We start from the raw sequence: 21,734 nt of genomic DNA on the forward strand, positions 1-21,734 counted from the left end.
AGTGTTTCCCTGCTGATTTCCCTTATGTATTCAGGGAATCATGAATTTTATGTTTGCAATATAGAAACAAAGGATGTCCTTGTTCATAAAATGCTAGCAGTGAGGAAAACCTCCCTAGCCAGGTGTTTGGGCTTGGTATACCTAAGGATGCAAACCAGAGCATAAGGCCAACTGCACCTGGCAGGTAATGGTGAATGAATGTGAGGGGTCTTGAGATGAGGAAGGGCACGGGTAAGAGCAGTCCTGAGTCCTGGGCTGGACGTGAGAAGGCTATTGGCAGGTGAGAACAAAATAGTAAGATTAAGGTCTGACCTGGGCTTGTCTGGAAGGACAGCTCCTTGATGCTCAGAAGGAACTTGGCGCTCATCCAGCTGGTCCCAAGTGCCACCCACTCGCTTTAGCTTCTTCCTTTCTCTGTTGTTGTTGAGCTAACCCAGAATTTGTTTCATTTCTAGGTGGCAAGACAGGGCAGGCCCCTGGTTCACGAGCTCCTTCTCCCCGGCTTCCCACCAAAACCATTAGTGGCCCACTTAACCCCCCTGCATCTCCCAGGCTAGGCAATGCCTCTGAGGCCCAAGGCACTGCCAGGATAGTCCCTCCTCGCCCCAATGTGCCCGCCCCACCTCCACCTCCTCCGCCCCTACCTCCACCTCTACCACCATCTTCCCCCACCAAGGCCTCGCTGGTTTCCCCACCTGGCCTACCTACCAAAGGGAGCTCTCCTGCCATTGCACCCACTGTCCCCTGCCCTCCTCCGCCTCCACCTCCGCCGCTTCCTCCGACCCCACCCCCTCTGCCCCCGGCCTCCCTACTCAGTGACAAGGCAGTGAGGCCTCAGCTGGCCCCCTTGCACCTCCCCCCCATCCCGCCCCCGCTCCCTCTCCTCCCACCCTGTGGGTATCCAGGACTCAATGAGGAGCCCGCCAGCCCTGCGCAAGAGGTGCCAGAGCCTCCCGCCCCGCCGCCGCCGCCCCCGCCGCCGCCCCCACTCCCCCTGTATGCTTCCTGTTCGCCCAGGGCTTCAGTGCCAGCGCCTCCCTTGCCGGGCGCTAACAACAGCAGCGAAACCCCTCCCCCGCTGCCCCCCAAGTCCCCCAGCTTCCAGGCCCAACAGCAGAAGGCGAGCGCGCAGGGCTTGCCCGCACCACCTGGCCCTCTGGGACCTCAGCCGCACCTACAGAAGAGGAGGATCTGCAGAGGCCCAGGTAAAGCAGCCCAGTCTGCCTAGCCCTGTGAACCGTGGGATGGCTCCAATCTCCGAATCTTGTTTTAGTCCAGGGCTACTCAGTGCCTCTGGGTAGAACCTTGTCCCTCTGTGGGACTTTATTGTTGGAAGTTTTCATTTTAGAGACTCAAACCAAGGGCCAGGGGGACTGGGAAACTTGTCCCAGATCCTGCAGAAGGTAAGAGAGGGATTCTGGCCATGATCCTCTTGCCATCACTGGCTGGGACCCTGGACAACCACTTAGCTGTCTGTGCGTCCTTCTCTGTAAGATGAGGACAGCAATCTTTCTACCTCCTGGGGTTGTTGTAAAGATGGAGGCCTTGTATGTGTTGTGCTTGGAACAGGGAATAGCAAGTGAGCTCTAGAGAAGAGTTTTATTTTTACTATGGACAGATCTACTCCTGGGGAGGGGCTTGTTTCTCCAACCCAGGTCTCTGGTTTAGTCTTCTCCTGAGTTGTTCCAGTCTGGCTCCCAGCCTGAATCTTCACTGGCCCTCAGCAGATTGGATTCACATTCTGCCTTTTGGCAAGTTCTCAGCTGACTGGAGAAAACAGGGCCTGTATCTTTAGCCAAAAAGCAAAAATAATTCTTCAGTACAGAGCAGAGAGGATTGTGAATTGAGTGTTGATGGCTCATGACTTACTTCACTGGTCCCTGTAGTGGTAGACTTCATGCACTGTTGACGCCTTTCCACACAAAAGGTACCACCACACATCCACACACACCTGCATTCACACACACAACTCAAACACAACTACACGCCCTCTCTCAACCTTACACAAAAACATCCTAATAAATGCATACTCCATACACACACCCATATACATACACAATTAACACATATACAACTCCCCCCACACACATATTCATGCATCTATTTTTTTTCTGTCAGTAAATCTTTTGATGCAGAGAGTTTCTTAAATGTATTTCCTTAAATTAAAAACAATGCCAGCTTATTGTGGAGCAAATAGAAATAATATCGCCTAGAGATGAAAACTGTCATTTGGATGTCATTTTCATTTTTTTCTGAATACATGTACGTTTACATGCTTAACACCACTTTGTACTTACAATTTTGTATTTTTATTTAATACTATATTAAAAGCAGTTTTGTCAAATTATTAAAATGTATAAGTAAATTAAAATGATAATGGGTACATACATTTAAGTTGATTCCCTGTTTTTGTTATTATGAATAACAGTGTAGGATTTTAATCTATACTTTGGATATTTTTTATTTTTTTAATTAATTTTTTTTTTCTTACGTGGTGCTGAAGAACAAACCCAGTGGTTCACACGAGCAAGGCAAGCGCTCTACCACTGAGCCACAACCTCAGCCCTATTTTGGATATTTTTTAGAGGATAGATTACTAAGAGAGAATTCTCAGCACAAAGGGCAAGGATATTTTTAAGACTGTTGATCAGAAGAGATAAGGTTTTAGTCTTTCTTCTTTCAACAGACTGGTCACCAGGAGGCCTAGCATTGAGAATGGTGAGCCCCTCTGGTATCTGTGATTTTAAATGTCCGTGGTGGAGTGGGAAGAAAAACATGTCTTGGATTTAGAGAGATTTGAGTTCACATCCTGGGTTCCCTACACACTCCTGTGTAATCAGATGCCAGTTACTTGGGTTTTTTGTTTTGTTTTATCTTGACTTTTTTTTTTTTAACTCTGACAAGTAGGAATAATGACAGCACCTTCCACAGGGCATTGCTGTGACTATGCGGTGAGGGCCTGCGCATAGCTGGGGCGGCAGCCTGTTTTTTCGTTCCTTCCTTCTCCTTTCTGACAAGGAGGGGCAAGTTCCCATCCAGAGGAGGATCAGCAGTCTCTTTAGCCCTATAGTCTCCTTGTGGGATCAAATAACTCCTAGGTGCCTGGGAAGAGAAGAGTGAGAGAAAGAAGCCTGGGACAGACCCTTTGGGCAGACCCTGCAGGGAAAGCAGGAGCTGGGAGGACACCACTCTGCTGCTGCTGCTGCTGCTGGAACCCATACCTGCTCCAGAAGGCTTGCCTGGCCTCTCCCTTGGTGTCTTTGGACGTGAACTTGATTTCACTTATAAAATGGGGGTAACTTCTACTTCAGCTCAACTTGGGAGAAGGGAAAGAAGTTGTAATTGTAAGCAACTAGCACAGGGAACCGTGGTGTACTGGCAGAGTGATGGTGGCAATGTCATTGGGGAAATAAGCAGCAGTGGGGTACCTGTAGTGAGGAGACAGGACACTGGACTATCTACTGTCAAGGGTCCCACAGAATAGCACAGGGAGAGGAGGGAGGAGCCTCTGGCCATTGACCAGGGAAGGCTTGAGGGTGTAGATTGGATTTGAGTTGGGCCTCGGTGGTCGGGAAGGATCCAGGTTGTACCTGAAGGAGAACAAGCAGATTGCAATGCAGAAGAGCTGGTGAGGGCAGAACTCAGTGGGAGCAGAATTTGAGGGTAGGAACATGCCCCTGCGACCTATTCTTCTGGCCTCCCTCTGGGCCCTCACCTAACAACTACCTTTGCTGTTCCTATCACTCTGCAGTGGGGCCATTCCTTGGGCTGTACCATCTTTCTTTGGGGGGGAGTTACCTGGGCTTGAACTCAGGGGCACTCAACCACTGAGCCACATCTCCAGTCCTATTTTGTATTTTATTTAGAGACAGGGTCTCACTGAGTTGCTTAGCACTTCACAGTTGCTAAGGCTGACTTTGAACCCATGATCCTCCTGACTCAGCCTCTCAAGCCGCTGGGATTACAGGCATGCCCTACCATGCCCAGAGGGCTGTACCATCTTATAATGAGGGTCATCATTAATATTATCACAACTATCAAGCACTTACTGTATACCACTTGACTGAAATCAACTCATTTAGTCCTCTCAACCCTAGAAGGTATGTGTCCTAGTATTCCCATTTTTGGATAAGAAAACTGAGGCACAAAGAACCTGTTATTTGTCCCAATGAGAGAACTGTGATTCATTCTCAGTTTGGCTCAAGCAGTTGCCCTTTTAATCACTATATCATGTTATATCCAGAGATCTAAACATCCAATCTCTCACATAAAGTTATAACATCACTGTCCCCATTCCTAACTCTGAATACCCTGTCATCTTCCCCATAAGGGACCAGTGGGGGAAAGCTAAATCCACCTCCAGCACCTCCTGCAAGATCACCCACCACAGAGCTTTCAAGCAAGAGCCAGCAGAACCCTGCCTGGACCCCCACCCAGCAGCCCGGAGGTCAGCTGCGGAATGGAAGTGTGCACATCACCGGTAAGCAGGTGCACACCTGGGGGCTGGTGCCAGTGAGGAAGTGATTTCCCCTGGCCCCAGTGAACTGTGGGCTCACACAAATATAGGACAGCCTACAGGGCCTGTGAAATAGGGTTTCTTTCACCACTTTCTGGATAGTTCCAGGGCCTACTTTTAGACTTCTGACTCAGATTAGAGAACAGAAAGAAAACCAGCATTTGAATTCTCTCTTTGTGTGTATGTCTGTCTCTCTCCATGGAGACTGAGAGACCAGAGTGCCAGAGAGACCAGAGTGATTTGGATAAGGGCAAGGAGTGGGTGGAAGGCCCACGAGGTAGGGGGACAATTGGAGCAAAACTTTGGAGGTAGGAAGTTAAAGGCACCTGCCCCCCTTCTGTGTGCTGGGCTATGGTCAGACACAAGACCCAGCTCAAAGGCAGGAGTCAGCCCAGGAAAGGGAGACAGGACCACTCGTCTTCTCTCCCCAGGAGCTCACTTCTGCCCCCTTAGGAGCTTCCTTAAGATGTTGGTTGGAGTCAGTTGGGTGGGTGATGGGAAATCACTGCTGATCTCACTCTACTTTCCCTCCTCCCAGCCAAGCAGTAAAACTTGAAAGGTGGATGGATGTCTTGGGGGGAATAGCCCTTCCATCAACACCTTTGCACAGAGCAGGCAAGCAGAACACAGTGCATTTGCTTAGAGTGACGTGTGTTCTCCTGGAGCGATCCAACTTGGGGCCTGCCTGTAACCCAACTAAACTGTACCATTTCCCATATGTGCAGATGACTTCGAGTCTAAATTCACGTTCCATTCTGTGGAAGACTTTCCCCCTCCGGATGAATACAAACCATGCCAGAAGATTTACCCCAGCAAGGTCCCCCGAAGTAAGTACTACCTTGACAAGACTTCTGGCTTTTCCTGACACTCCTAAAGTAGGTGCTCGGTGTGCATTGATTGACCAGAGACTGCCTGAAGGGTGACGTCATGATTTTACTGTCCTGCTGCAAGGATACAGTGTGTTCACACCTAATCAGAACATGTATTTGTCCTTGCACATAAGAGTTCATTTGGAGATTTTTTTTTAATTTTTGTTTTTTGCACAACACCAGGGTTAACTGGCATCAGATTTGGATGCCTAAATTTACCACATATCCCTTTTCTCCTGGGACTTTTGGCTAGGGAGCTAAACGCCCCCAAACAACACTGAAATGGGATACAGGGACTGAACTGGGAAAGAAATACAATTCCCCCCAATTCAGAATTCTGACAAATCATGCAATGGAAAATATCCTTAGGCCAATGGTTCTCAACCATGGCTGGCTACCTACTGGAATGACCTAGGAGCTTTTAAAAATCCTGACCTCCACACTGCCTCTCATCAAAATATCCAGGGTGGGACCCAGATGTCACTATTTTTGAGAGCTGCCAGGTGATTCTGGTGTACAGTCTAGGTTGAGACTCAGCCAGGAGAAGGCCTCCTGCTGATTGAACAGTGTGATTAGGCTCCAAGAGAGGCTTTAACTCAGCTCACCTGTTCAGCCCTGAGAAGAGAGGAAGAGACTGAGGCTGAAACAGCAGGGAAGCGAGAGAAAAACGAGGGTGGGGTACGACCACACTGTTGCTGCTCACTGGTTAAACTGAGCCAATTCTTGTGCAGTGCTGAGCCAGCCGGACTGGCCAGGGGTGGCAGGAGGCAGCACATTCAACAGTATGGGGTGAGAGTTGGATGTGTGCCTACCCTATTGCCTAAGGAAGGACCCCGTCCCGATCACCTGAGCACCCTAATGAAAAGTCATCAGAGTCCAGGGCTAGCTTGAGACCAGGAATCGGGGACCAAGTTCTGTGGCCCTGTCCTCTCAGAGGGGCCTTGATTCAGAGGAGCAGAGGTGCTCCAGCCTGCTCTGCTCAGGGCAGAGGGCTCTCAGCACCAGCCTGGACAGAGTTCCCTCTTCTGGCTGTGGGACTGCCTGTCAGAGAGAGGAGCCTTGTGTCCTCTTTTAATCACAGGTAAATACCATTTTTCTGACTTGAGAGAAAGGGAGTGAATTGTTATAAAGGCGGATGGGGGAGAAATCACATCCCTTTAGGTTTTAAAAAGACGGAAGAGCCAGCAATGGGAGGAGGCAGGTGCTGCACGGGTCTCACGTTCCTGCTCAGTTCAGCAAATGTGCCCACACTGCCCTTGCACGACAGGCACCCTGCAGGCACCAGAGGCTGCAGAGTAAGAAGCAAGGTCCCTCGCCACCCTCTGCCAAGCACACTCCTGAGAGATGTGTGAGAAGTTAGCCGCCGCACATGACAATGTCTTAATGACTGGAGTGTTTGGGGCATTGATGGGAGGGAGTAGAAAGTGGGGTCACAGTGGCCTAGAGAGAGGACACTGTTTGCACATGCCCAGGAGAGAGCATGATTTCATGGTGCATTTAGGAACCATAAGTCCATGGTACTTTAGGCATAAGGTGCCTGATTGAGTAATGCTACACAGGCTGCCATAGGTGATAAGTTGGGGAGTATCACTTAATAATACCCCTTTGCTCATTTTGTAAAATAAGCATAATAATCTGGTGGGGGAAAAGGGTATCAGATGAAGACTTAGGGGTTCCCTTTCTTGTTGGGCATGACTTAGGAAGTTGGCAATGGTAGACTGCATACTGCCCATGGTGCCTGAGAATTGGAGAGCTACAGTCCTCAGCCCCACTGAGCCTGCCCAGCAGGCACAGCTGACAGTCTGTGCTCTATGCCCCATTGCAAGAGAAATGTTCGCATCAGTGCCCACCTCAAAAGTAATCCCCTGCTGCTCAGAAAGGAACAGAAAAAAAAAAATGTCTGCTAAATGAACTGACATCTTACAGACAAGAAAGGGAAATTGCAATTTCAAAAATAAGGTAACTATTTTCGATTGACGTGGCATCAGTGGACATGAAATACTTCAGGAGATTCCCTCAAAATTAAATGAGCATATTCTTGCCATCCTTGTGAATCACAGGGGAGAGCCTTGTTAATGATGTTAGTGTGATCACATTTCTCCGTGCAGTTTTCCTCTCCTCGCTATTGAACTGGTTCCCCAAGATATGGGAGCCTTCACGGTCCAGGAGTCATTGTTGTTTCTGTGAGACACGTGGGTTCTCATGCTCAGGGGTGGCAGTGCTCACTCTGTCTCATCCTGCTTGTTTTCTCTCCCCGTCCTTCTAGAGCGCATGCATGCTAAAGTACACACATACCAGAGTACACAAATGCCCTAATATTTAGCTTTTCCAATGGATGTATTCGCTGTCTCTGCTCTGCAGTTAATGGCTATTTTTCCCCCATTGGTAAGATGATTTTGTCTAGTTATTTAAATATTTTAGTGATGCATTAGGTTCTTCAGTGATTTCAATATAAAACATATGACCTGTGTTAGTCACTCTTCCTTTACTGTAATACAATAACCAAGATAATCAATTAAAGAGAGAAAATATTATTTGGCTTACAGTTTCAGAGGTTTCAGTCCATGGTTTACTGGCCCAGTGCTTTTGGGTTTGTGGTAAGGCAGTATCCTGTGCAGATGGTGGAGCAAAGCTTGGGGCAGCCAGGGGTCAAAAGAGAGAACGAGACTAGGGTCCATAGTCCCCTTTAAGGGCACATCCCCATGACCTAAGACTTCCCACTGGATTCCACCCCTTAAAGGTCTCCACCAAACCACAAGAGCGCCACAGGCCGAGGACCAAGCCTTGAAGACATGGGCCTTTGGGGGACTTTCCAGATCCAACCTATAGCATGACCCATCAATTCCTCTCCTGGGTATAGACCCAAAAGAATTTTAAGCTAGTCTTCAAACAAAACACTACACTATGAATGTTTCTGCGCAGCATAATTCACAATCACCAAAAGGTGGAAATGACTGATGAATTGATGGACAATGCATGATCATCCTGTAATGAGATATGATTTAGCCATAAAAAGGAATGAAATACCTAGACATGCTAGGGCATGAATGATGCTTGAAAACATTATGCTAAGTTAAAGAAACCAAACAGGACAACATGATTGTAGGGTCCCATTTATATGAAATGTCCAAAATAGGCAAATCCATAGAGTCAGAAAGTAGATTAGGCATTCTAGGGATTGAAGGTTGGAAAATGGGGAGTGATGGCTAATGGGTGTGGAGTTTCCTTTTGAGGTGGTGAAGATGTTTCAAACTCCAGGATACTTTTCATCTTGTAAAACCGAAACTCTACACCCATGGATTAATAACTCCATGTTTCCCTCTCCCCCTGGCCCCCCGGCTCCTGGCAAACACCATTCTACTTTCTGTCTCTATGATTTTGAGTACACTAAGTACTTCCTATAAGCAGAACCATACACTATTTGCTTTTTGTTACAGGCTGATTTCACTTAGCATAATGTCCTCAAAGTTCATCCATGTAATTTATGTCAGAATGTCCTTCCTTTTTAAGGCAGAATAATGTTCCATTATGTATATATGTGTATAATAACCTCCATACACACACACACATACACAAATACCACATTTTGTTTATCTATTCACTGGATTATTGGCTTCTTCCACATTTTAGCTATTGAAAATATTTTCTGCTATGAACAGAGGTATACAAATGACTCCTTAAGACCCTGATTGTCACAGCAAACAACTAAACCAGTCAGGGTCACTCCAGGTGAACTGGGCTGGCATGAAATAATGACACAGCAATACCTTTTTCTGTGGGTTCTATGACAGCTCTTCTGATCCAGCTCCCACAAAGGAGATAAGGCAGGCAAGAAAGAGAAAGAGCATACCTCGAACCCAGTTTTATTGGGGAGAAGCCATTCAAATGAAGCAAGGGGTCAGGTTTCAGGGGGTCGAGTCTAGCTTTGCGATATCTCCTAGGTCAGCAGGTTGACTGACATCTTGGAAGACCACACCCATCTCATGTGCTGTGTGATGATCAAAGGCAGAACAAGCGAAAGGGACACATCTGTGTATAGCCCAGACAGAGCTGCATTGTCAGTCCAGTCCGCTTATGTGTTCAAAATGCTCACAGCTCACACACACAGCCCATGGCTGACTTGCCACATCTCTACATTCCCATCAATCAAAACTAGGGGGCGTCCAGCTCCTATGTGGCAGCTCCCGACACCTGATTCCAAATTCTCTGGGGTATATATTCTCAAAGTAGAATGGCTGGGTTGTATGGTAATTTCTATTTTTAATTGGTTGAGGAACCTCCATACCAGTTCCCATAGCAGCTCCACCATTTTACATTTTCACCAAAAGCACATAAGGGTTCCAGTTTTTCTCCATCCTTATCAACCCTGATAACCCAGTTTTAAATTTTAATTTCATTTCATAGTAGACAGTCTAGTGAGTGCAAAGTGGTATCTCATTGAAGTCCAACTCCTCTTTGAAAAGAATTATTTTATGTTTAAAGTAAAACTTGGCCACCATTATTTCCAGGAGCTGTGCAACTTCTCCGCTAGGCACTGCAATGACTTTAGCAGTATTGGGTGGATCATGTCATAGAAATTAAAAAGGACGAGATGTTCCAAAGCTGAGAGAATCCATAGAAAAAGCACACCTCAGGGGGAGAGTAATTATTTCAGCCTTTGTAGTGGGCGGTTGGGCAGGATCCTGTGCCCCAGCAAGCTTTTCTCAGCTACTCCTGAGAGTTACTGTCAACCACAGCCCTTCATAAACTGTCTTCCAGCCTCCTACTCCTTCACCACAACTTCTGCCTTTCCTGGGCATTTCTTTATTTCTCTAAATCTGCAGCTGGGGCTATAGCTCAGCTGGTAGAGCGCTTGCCTCGTATGCACAGGCCATGGGTTCAATCCCCAGCACCACACAAATAAACAAAACTGGGCAGGAGTTCTGGGGATGTAGCTCAGTGGTAAAGCACCATACCCAGTACCAAAAAAAAAAAAAAAAAGAAAAGAAAAATAGTATACATCTAAATCTGCAAAGGTGCTTTGATATCTGTAAAATCTGTCCCTTGATCTACTCTGTCCCTGAGCCTTCTCTGCTCCTCTTAGAGCCAGCACTGCCTCCCTGTGTCACTTCCTCTCCTCCTGTTCTCTCTCCTGCTGAGTCCTCCCAGTCCTTCTTCCCTCCCTGCTATGGCAAGAGCTGCAATCAAGGCCACCAGTGGACCTCCCCCTTGCCAAATCCCATGTTCAGAGGCATCAGGGTAGTGTACAACCCCTTCTGCCAAAGCTCTTCTCCCAATAAGATTTTCTAACAGCTCTCCCTCTCCTTTCTATTTCCCCTGAACTCTGATGGCTCCTCCAATATATGTTTTTTTTAATACCCAAAACCTCAGAATCACCTTCCACTTCTTTCTCTTCTCCCACATTCAACTTAGCAGTAAACTCTAGGACATCTTCCAGTGAAATGCATCTAGAATCTGATCCCTCTCACCTCTTCTTCCACCCCAACCCTGGGCCTAAGCCACTGGCATTTCTTTCCCACATTACCTCAGGAACCTGCTAACAGGCTTCCCTGCTTCCCACTGTAGCACAAGTGATGTGTCTAAAGCCCCGGCCCAACCAAGCTGCCCTCTGCCCCAGAGCCTCCAGTAAATTCTCATCTTGCTCCAAATCAATGAGAAGTTTTTATCATGGTTCATAAGACCTACATGAACTGTCCCTCTCCTCTTGAACCACTCTCCTCCCACCTCACTTTGCTCTAACACCACCTCAAGTTCTAGAACATTCAAAGCACAATTCTGCCTCTGGGTTCTTTGCATCTGCTTTTCCTTAGGTATGAGACATTTTCCTCAGATAGCCACAGACTCATTCTCTACTTCCTGTGGATCAAATGGTACCTGTCTATCAGCTCAGGCTGCCAAAACAAAATACTGGCTGGCTTAACAGACGTATATTTTCTCACAGTCTAGAAGCTGAAAAGATTAGGTGCTGGCTGATTCAGTTTCCTGCTTTGAGAGAGAGCCACCTTCTCACTGTACTCACATGGCAGAGAGGTCATAAGACCTACATCAGGGGACCCACCCACATGACCTCATCTAACCCTGATCACCTCCCAAAAGCACATCTGCCAATACCATCACACTGGTATTGAGATTTCCACATGTGAATTTGAGAAGGGGGGACACAGTTCAGTCCACAGCAGTATCTTATCAGACAATCCTTGACTGATGTAAAATAGTAGGTCTCTCTGGCCCATACTTTTTATTCTCTTCACACTGTTTTTTAATAGTCTTCAAGGTATTTATTGCCTGCTGACATGTGATGTGTTTACCTGCCCCTTGTCTGTCTTCCCCCGTACATGGTAAGACTTGAATGGCAGAGAAGGCACCAATTTTATGCACTAGCCCATCTCCAGCTCTCAGAATGGAGTCAGGCATGCACTAAGTAAATACTTGTTGAATAAAAAAACCTCACTCATGTATACATTGCTTAACCATTTACAGAATTTAAAAAATTGGAAATATCACAAATCTCCATCAATGGAGTTTAAAAAATTAAAGCAGAGCCACAAGATGGAACACCAGGAAAACATTAAAACAATGTTACCAAATATGTAGCACATTGAGAAAACATCAACACCATCTTGAATGAATAAAATAATACCAAAAAAGTACACAAAAAATAAATACGATCTATTTTTGTTGTTGTTGTTTTTGTTCCGGGATTAAACCTAAAGACGCTTAACCACTGAGCCACATCCCCAGCCCTTTTTTTTTTTTTTTTTAATTTTGAGATAGGGTCTCTCTGAGTTGCTTAGGGCCTCACTAAATTGCTATGGCTTTGAACTTGGGATCCTCCTGCCTCAGCCTCCCAAACTACTGGGATTACCATTGTGTGGCTCTGTGTCCTGCTTATGATTTAAATTTAAAAAAATAAAATAAAATTAACTTGTGTGTTGATGGAGAAAAAGAGAATTTGATCAAATAGAGGAAGAGACTAGAAATACACCAAAATATGAAGTGATTGTCACTCAGTGCTTGTCTGTGTTGTCTAAATTCTTTTGATAAATGAATACTGCTTTCAGTAATCATTGAAACTTTTAGATTGCAAATTTTTGGGAGAGAGAAAAAGATTAGCCCACCCACAGGTCCATGTACCTATGCAGGAAGGGAGGCATGTGGCATGTAGGGTGACCTCTCTTAGCTTGGGCTTAGTCCAGAGGAGATGTGCTCAAAGGGATGATGAGTCTCCTGTGCCCACCAGTTCTATGATAGCAGTGACAGTAGGGAAGGAGAGAAAAGGCCAGATGGAAGGTTTAGATCCAATGGAACCTGTCATTCCCTTCACTTAGAGATTAAGAGAAGGCCCTTTGGTGCCATCTGGCTTCATGTACAGCTGGAGAAACCAAGGCAGAGTACAGTGGCCTGCCTCTGCTGCCCTGTCAGGGCTAGTTCAGGTCTCTGCTCCATGTCCAGAGTGGTCTTTGCATCTCGGCATGCTACCTCCTCTCTTTCCTGCCACTGTGGACTGAGGTTAGGCAGACCATTGGCCCTGCACTGATGGTTAGGTCTGCTCCTCACACGAGTCTGCCTTTCCCAAGTCCACCTTCCCAGCTCCCAGGAATTGCACTCCAAGGCTTGTAGAAGAGTCTCCAGGAGACCCTGCCTTAATGGCCAGCCAAGTTTCTAAATCCTTTCTGGACACTCTCCAAGTCCTACATATCTATTCTCATGTCACTTGGTTACAGAATGAATTTTTCCCCCTAATATGAAAATGTGGCTATGGCTGGAGAAAGATATAAGGTGAGCTTGGTTTGCACATGAAGAAAAAACAAGGCTGAAAGCCAGCTTGGCCCTGGGTCCTGCTCCGTCAGCCCCGGCACAGACATTCCTCTTTCAACCTCACAGTGCAGAGGAGTGTGCACCAGGACTTCTGCTCCCAGTGTTCCTCAGGGCCATAGCTGCATTCGCAGGGAAGCAGAGCCCTCAGTTTGCAGGAGATTGCAGCAAAGACAGCAGCGTTCACTCCGTGGGCTCTGCCAGTGCAGTAGGGGCTGGATGGAGATGGGGAAGAGATGTAAAAAGATTTTTACTCTGAGCTCTAGTACCGAAAGTTTGAAAAATGTAGTTTGGATGAATATGAAATACCTTTCCATGGGGAATAGCCATGTGATGGACCATTTCCGCAGAATGGCCCCACTTGATGAATTCCAGAAGGTTCTAGTGATATTTTATAAGGGGAAATCCCTTCAAAGCCATTTTTAAATCCAAAGCACTCTGTCTAACCCTGACGATGTCCCCACCACTCACTTCTGGCACCAGTGAAATTTCTCTTGCACTAAGGCCGGAGTTGTCTTTTCTATTTTATGGAGAACTCACTCATTCTCCTTTAACCTCTTTGCTCTTGTTTCCAGGCATCTGTATCAAAACTAGGGAGAGCTGTTTACCTGGGGAAGCCTGTTTTATTATCTAATGGTCTTCAAATGGGGAGATTTTGGCCCCCAGGGACCAGTCAGCCATATATAGAGTCAGGTTTGAGTTAACAATTGGGCCTGGGCCTGGGGCAGGAGTGTGACTGGCACCTAGTAACAGAGAGACCAGTTCTGCTGTTAAATGTCCTACAGCACAGAGGACAGCCTCACCACAAAGAATCCTAGAGGCCAAAATGTTAATAAAGCCTGGATTGTGAAACCCAGACCTAGAAGATTTTTCTGTAGTGGACAGGAGTTTCTGAGATTTAAAAATAGTCATTCCCAAGGCTGTCTTCTCACAGGGAATCAGATCAGGGGCTGTCAGTGCCTTTTTACTTTTACTCAAACTGGCTCAAAAATCCGAGATTCCCTGCATCATTTGCTCCAAAATATCTTTATTCTAGACCCAGTGCACTCATTAGTTAAAAAAAATGTTTTAATGAAAGTTAACAGTGCCCATTTATTAATGTTTTGTTAAGTTTCAGAGACCCTTCTGAGTGATAATTCATTTTTAAAACTGTACCATAAAAAGTTGTCCCAATGGTTTATGTATGCTCATGGTAGAAAACTTCAGAGGTACTTATTCCCAGGAATTTTTTTAAAAAAATAATTCTACTCAAGAGAAAACATTTCCATTTATTGTGTTTTTAGTGAATTTTAAAAATAATCAAGACTGTTCTATTTTATACAATTTAGTTCCTCCAAATCAAGACTTTTTAAAAAGACAGCTGCTTCGTACTCCATTATATGATACTGAACTCTAGATTACCTAGAACCCTTGGTTGAACACAGGTTATTATCAGTTTTTCAATATCATAAATAATTCATGATTATTGTTTCTTTATTTCATGCTGTTTTTTAAGTAGCACAGCAACCTGGACTGTCCTGGGGACTTTGGGACATGGGTCTAACTGACCCTGGCATGGTGCCTGGTACACTGTAGATGGGTGTAGCTGAAGGGTGTGGTGAGCCATGAGTCAGGAAGGGCTAACAAGCTTAAAGATGATGGGCCTCACAAGATGGCTGTCCTTGCAGCATGGACATGAGGACCCTGTGTCTGTGGTCTGTGGCTTTGAGGGTGGGGCGGAAGCACAGTCCAGGGCCAGGAGCCCAGGTTTCCAGGCTCACCTTGCCCTGGGTTCCTTTCTGGTGTGGAAGTGCTGGCTGAGCGGGTTTCTTGGTGGAGTGGGCCCAACCTTCCCCGGTCCAATCAATGATGAGATCTTCCTTGTTTCTCTCAGGTCGCACACCTGGTCCCTGGCTCCAGACGGAGGCATCTGGACAGAGCCCGGATGACATCAAAGGCAGAAATGCTCAGGTAACATAGCCCTCAAGGAGATTCTCCTGGGGAGCACGGAAATACTCAGCAGCTGGGCAGCCTTCCTCAGCCTCGTTTTCTTCGTGGAAAGCCATTTTGGCGTGGCTTTGTTTCAAGCCAGAATGGAACACTTAGAATTCAAGAGCTGAAACATGGAAGGGCCCCCCCCAGAATCACTACCACATGCAGAAGCAAGTTGAGCCACTCAGAACCCGCTTTGGACTCATTCTGCTATCATCACCCCAGTCCCTGCCCATTCTTCCCTGAGTAGGATAGTTTGAGAAGCCTGTGAAAAACCCTGTAGCATTTCTAAAATCTAATTCAGTGTTCTCTCTCACCTGTAGAATACGTGGCTCCTTTTGGTGCCCTTAGAGCTTTTTCCTCCATCGATATTATAATTGATTTTGGCCAGATTGACTCACAAGCCAAGTCCTTTGGCTATAGAAAATTGACAAGGCCAAGAGGGAGACCACACGGGTGCTTCTGTGCTAAGACAGTCTTAGAAGAAATGCCCTTGCTCTCACCCCATGCAACTAGAAGTGTCTCCTAACCTGGGCAGAGGTGACATCTCCCATTGGACATAATAGAGTCTCACCTTTAAAAGTCCTTTGTTTCTTTGAAAACATGTACAGTCCTACTCTGGCCCTCATCCTGTTTCAGGGTTCTGTGTGACAGACAACGGGCTGGCTTGCTGGTACACTGGGCCATCCCACAGCGGGATGGAATGTGAAGGAAAGTGACCTAAGAAGGAAGGGCCTCGATTCCCAAAAGCCAGGGTAGTCCCTGGGACAGGTGGTAGGTACTTCCTCTGGCAAACAAGCATCTCCCTTCTCTAACCTCAGCTAACCCAGGAATAGCAATATCCATTCTCAGATGATCATAGGTTCAAAACAGGTATACAACTGTAGTTTAAAAAGCATATGCACATAAAAAAGAAAGAAGAGAGGAAGAATATGCACAGAATTGTTACTAGGTGGAGGGGATTCTGAGAGGATGATAGGATAAGACACACGAGGAATCTGTCTCCCCACCTGAACAACAATTGCACTGGCAAAACCCATCTGATGGATTTTGTATGGAACTCTGTGTAGAACTCTGGGGTCCATTGAAGGCTTGCAAGATCCAGGGGATGCTTGGAGAATAAATCAGAATTGATTTTAGGTGATTTCAGCTTGTACCAGTAGCTGCTGAGCATCCCCCAACCAGCCCCATGGCAGGCAGCTATGCATGTGTTCTTGGAGTAACTTGCACACAGTTTGGGGGAGCCAAGAAGGGCAAAGGGAAAAAAAATACCCCCATCCTCCACACGTTGGGGATCTGGGCTTTAATTGCTCACTGCTGCTTCTGAAAACGTGGGTGCAGGTAAAGAGGTGGCATCCCCCCTGCACCTCTTCCCACCACTGCAAGTCTCTCTCCTTCTGGCTGAAGCAACCTCCAGGAGAATTTTTTTCTTCCCTTCATTTTACTGTTTCTACTTTTGGAAGCCAAACGTTAAAGACCAAGCTGTTTGAAAGCAACTTCATATGTAGGGGAAATTAGGAAGTAACCATGTATGTTCAAGAGAAAAGGCATAGGCTCCAGAAAGACCTGAGAAGACCTTAAATTTACACCTCAAGCTGATTCTTGTCATAGAGATAACATACAAAAAATAAGATAAAAATAGATAGAATAAAATTAAAATGATAACAAATACTTCTAGCAAATTCTGAGGAAGGAAGAGGATCTGCTTTCTAGTGTTACGGCATTGTTTGATTCAGATATTATTCCCAACAACAAAAAAGAAAATCATAAATTACACAAAGAAGTAGAAAAGTGAAGACCATTCAACAACAACAACAACAGTATCTTTGAAAAAGGACTGATGGCAGATCTATTAGACAAAGAGTTTAAAACAGCAGTCTTAAAAATGTTCATGCTGGGCATGGCGGCACGTCCCTGTAATCCCAACAATTTGGGAGGCTAAGATAGAAGGATAGCAAGTTCAAAGCCAGCCTCAGCAACTTAGTGATGCTCTAAGCAGCTTAGTGAGAACCTGTCTCAAAACAAAACAAAAAAAAAATTTTTAAAGGGTTAGGGATGTAGCTCAGTGGTAAAATGCCCCTAGATTCAATCCCCCCTACAGAAAGTAAGCAAATAAATAAATAAATGGCAACTGTCTTTTTTTTTAATAGTAGATGGACACAATACCTTTATTTTATTTTTATGTGGTGCTGAGGATCGAACCCAGGGCCTCACATATACTAGGCAAGTGCTCTACCCTGAGCTCCAGCCCCAGCCCAAAAGGCAACTGTCTTAAAGTTGCTCAAAAAAGTAAAGGAAGATGTGGATAAATTAAAGCAAATGATGTGTGAACAAAATGGAAATATCAGTAAAGAGAAAGAAAACATAGAAATTCTGAAGCTGAAAAAATACAACTGAAATGAAAAATTCACTAGAGAAAATGAAAGGCAGACTTGAGCAAGCAGAAAAACAGAATCAGTGAACTATAAGAAAGGACAGTCAAAATTATTAAGTCTGAAGACAAGAAGGAAAAAACATTAAAAATGAACAGAGCCTGTCAGAACTATGGGACACCATCAGGTGTTTTCAGGGAGATGAGAGGGGCACAGAAAGAATATTTGAAGAAACTTCACAAATTTGATTAGAGGCATGAATAAAAACATTCAAAAATCTCAGTAAACTCTAAGTAAGATGAACACAAAGAGACTAACATCAAGGCACACTATAACAAAACTTCTGAAGAACAGAGGATCTCAAAAGCAACAAGAGAATCGATTTGTCACATACCAGGTATCCTCAGGAAGGTTATTGGCAGATTTCTCATCATAACTTTGGAGAGGACAAGTAAGCTAATATATTGAAAGTATTAAAAAGAAAAAAAACTGTCAACCTAGAATCCTATATTTGGCAAAACTGTCCTTTAGAAGTGAGGAAGAAATTAAGACATTCACATATAACAAAAGCTGAGGGAGTCTGTTCTCCCTTGCCTGACCCGTGTCTCTGGCTTCCAGAAATCTCATGCCTTCCGTTTCAGATTACCTTCCTGCACATTCCATGCAGCCCTGCAAAATGGTCCAGTGTAGACACTGCCCATAGAAGATGATCACTGCTTTTTAATTTCTTCCTAGTATACTTCTATAATTTCTACAAGGAATGTATTGCTCTTGTGATCAGCAAAATAGAATCATCATCATAATTATAGTCTCATATTTATATGGCTCTTTACAGTTTTTAGCTGGTTTGTATATGTTATCTCATTTCATCCTTTTAATCACCCTGTGATCAAACTGGAGAGAAACTTTTAATGCCATTTTTTTTTTTCAGTGCTGGGGATTAAACCCAGGGACTCACATATGCTAAGCAAGTGCCTGACCACTGAGCTACACTCCCAGCCCCAATATCATTTATACAAAATAGAAAACTAGGCTCCAGAGGCTGATGGGTTTGTCGAAGGTCACATGCCCAGACCTTCTGACCTTCCTCTGGTGCTCCTAACACTATATATCACTGAGAAGAGCCTTCCTCACCATCAACAGGGCAAGGCTAGGTGGGACATTATGCAGGATCTGGTCTCTAGCCTCATGATAGGCACAAATCTAAATCACCCCACACTGATGCCTTTTGTCTCTGCCCGTGACAGTCCAGTCAAGGATGGATGAAAAGTCTCATTGGACATCCCACCGAGATCTCTGGAGATCATTTTCAATCATTTTCACTGCAGTAAGACACAAAGCAGCACCCAGAGAAAACCAGTGGGCTCTGGCCAGCACACAGTCCCCGGGGAGTGCTCTCTCCTTCATGGATGCTGGGCTGGAAGTCTGAGGGTCTGACTTCCTTTCCCCCTTTTCCCTTGCCCTGACCTGGTATCTCCAGCATGTTCTTGGCTTTTCCTGAACATCCTGCACAGTCAACTGCTGGTTCTTGGTCTCTTCTAAATGTTCAGAAGTCAGAATTTTAGGTTGCCACACATCAACTTCATGCCCCATCTCGTTTGCCACCATGACCCTGTGGGTAAAAAATACTCTCCTTACACATGATAGGACCATTTCCCAGCCTTGGTGGTCCTGTGTGAATGAGAAAAAGCTGTGTTTCCCACCCTTGGGTGCAGTGAGTCTTTTAACCCCACCTGGTAATCTGTCATGTTTCCACAGTTATCTCTAAAGACACTCCGGTGAGAAGACGGATGAAGCCAAGGTCCAGGGGTTCCATGTCACAGGATGAACGTGTCAGGCCCCACCATACTCAAGCTGTATTCAGTCGACATACAGGCTCTGAAAGGAGCGCTTATTTATTGTAAATACGTGGTTTGCACGGGCTTTAAAGCAACATTTTAGTCCACTTTGAGTTATTTCAATAATATTTTTAAAGACAACCACCATTTTTCCATTATTTAAAATGTATCTTGGCATTTGTCTGTACAGACAGAGCCCTACCCCACTCCATTGTGTCTATCCTGTGACTGTAAATATGCTTGCGGGCTGGCCCTTCCTAGATTCTGAACCATTTTTAGAGCATCCTTAGTTTGTAGGTGGTCCCAAAGTCCTAAGTAGTCACAAAAGCTTCTTATTGGCATGACTTTATATTCTCATTGCACCAACTGCAAAATCAAACCAAATAATGCCTTATAAACGATGCAGCTCAGAGGAAGTAGTGTGTGCCCATACCCCGACGGTGCCGCGCAGCCTCCGGGGAGTGAGATGTCATGTCTCACTTCCATTTTGCAGTACAGGGATGTCTTTTTGCTGCCTAATGTAAATATACCGCAGTGTAAAGGCAGGAGTGGGCTCAGCCCCTCCAGTGCCTTCCACAGGGCCCTTTTGTAACTGAATTATCCTACAAGTAGCCAATGCTCTTACTGTTTACAGTGCTCCTAGTGCCCATGTCTCCGTCACTTCCCTCCTGTCCCTCTAAGTTCCCAGCTCCATCTTGGTAGTCCAGGTGAAGTCACCTTTATGAGATTTTGGTATTTATTTTTTCCTTTAGGAAAAAAAAAACATACGCTAGTTCTGATTATCATGAACTGCTAATTCTATCCCAGAAGTCTCCCAATCTCCCAAAGAGGTTGCAAAGATTTCCATGGAAAATATGAGAAACGTGTAGAACAAAATGTCTGAAGAAATATATGCCTCAAATACCTGGCCACAGCCCCACCCTGAGGATCTGGGAACCACCCATAGGCCACACCCAGCCCCCTTCCCAGCCGAGGGAAGATGTCACAGGCCCACAGCTTCCCCTTCCCCTGTGATGGGCACCTGGGGGCGGGTGCACATTCAGCTCCCTGATGATGCAGAGTCCAGCTGGGCTGGAGCTGCCCCTTACCTTTTCCTTGAGCCATCAAGGGCATGGAAGTGGACAGGGAACGCTGACACGGATAAGGAGAGAGACTAGGAGGAAACAGACTGAGATCCCTGAGGAAATCGGAGAGGGAGAAGAGGAGGATAGCAGAAAACAAGTTTGCTTTGGAACAACCCACTCATGCCCTCGAACCTTGAGGATGCGGGACAGTGAGCCACAGTGAGCCGGGTTTGGCCAACGTGACTGCAGGCCCCTCGCTGTGGTCTGGAGCCAATCAAGCTGGTGTCCTGCATCGGTGTGTGCTTGCTCATTTCAGATGGGAGAAACTGAGTCAGCATCAAGTATGCATCTCTGGGGCACGACTCAGGCCAAATCGTAACAGCTAAAATCAGTGGGAAAGAAGCGTTCGTAGGCCTTTTGCATTATTGATTTATTGTATTGGTTCTGGAAGTTTTCCAAGAAGTCCAGGATTTCATGTGGGGGACAGTATCCACTCTGCCTTCCTTCCGGTTGCATAAAATATTTACAAGAGTTTTAATTTGCATAATGGAGAAGGCCCTAGACATAGGCAGTTCCACTTTGGAGTGGACTGCCGGCCCTGGTGAGGCGTTCAGAAGTTCTGCTGGGATAGAAAATTTATAATAAAACCATTCAAGAACAGAGGGAAGGAAGGAGCAGAAACCAAAAAATGGCAAATAGGGAGCAACCTCAGGAATCCGGCATCACATGTGTCCTCGAGACCTGTCACTGAACGCAACGCGTACCCTCCAAGCTTGGGCAGTGCACAGGCTGAGCCCCTTGACCGTGGACTCATCAGAGAGGCGTCCCTGCCACCTCCCACATCCTCACTGACCCTGTTGTCTGTGACTCTCCCCCTGTTTCACCTGTATTTTATATTTATTGATGCCTTCCTCTGCAGATTCATTTCTTTGTACCTAATAAACTAACTTTAATAAGTGGAAATGCTTCTGAGGTCATTTCCTAGTGAAAACCCATCTCTGGTCACCAGGACTGATCTAAGCCAATTTTTTAATGGTAACATATTTATGAGATACTGTGTGATATTTTGAGACGTACGATGTGTAATGATCAAATTTGAGTACCAAGGCCAAACATTTTTGGGGGGCACCAGGGATTGAACTCAGGAGCAGTCAACCACTGAGCCACATCCCCAGCCCTATTTTATATTTTAAGACAGGGCCTGAGTTGCTTAGCTTTTGCTGAGGCTGGCTTTGAACTTGCAACCCTCCCACCCCAACCTCCCAAGTCGCTGGGATTACAGGCCTGCA

General features: G+C 45.7%; 1 protein-coding gene across 2 annotated transcripts in view; it reads left to right on the top strand.

Annotated features, from left to right (window-relative positions):
• The window catches only part of Wipf3 (WAS/WASL interacting protein family member 3), an 88,880-nt gene extending 67,424 nt beyond the window's left edge, over positions 1-21,456 (top strand). For both annotated transcript variants that reach the window (XM_077795988.1, XM_077795987.1), the window contains 5 exons: positions 456-1,205; positions 4,331-4,480; positions 5,242-5,343; positions 15,074-15,150; positions 19,302-21,456. In XM_077795988.1, coding sequence (XP_077652114.1) covers positions 456-1,205; positions 4,331-4,480; positions 5,242-5,343; positions 15,074-15,150; positions 19,302-19,325 — 1,103 coding nt within the window. In that variant the 3' untranslated portion in view covers positions 19,326-21,456. The remainder of the gene's footprint in view (positions 1-455; positions 1,206-4,330; positions 4,481-5,241; positions 5,344-15,073; positions 15,151-19,301) is intronic.
• Positions 21,457-21,734: the final 278 nt, after the last annotated feature.

The sequence above is a fragment of the Urocitellus parryii genome, chromosome 3 (assembly GCF_045843805.1).
Source record: "Urocitellus parryii isolate mUroPar1 chromosome 3, mUroPar1.hap1, whole genome shotgun sequence".
NCBI lineage: Eukaryota > Metazoa > Chordata > Mammalia > Rodentia > Sciuridae > Urocitellus > Urocitellus parryii.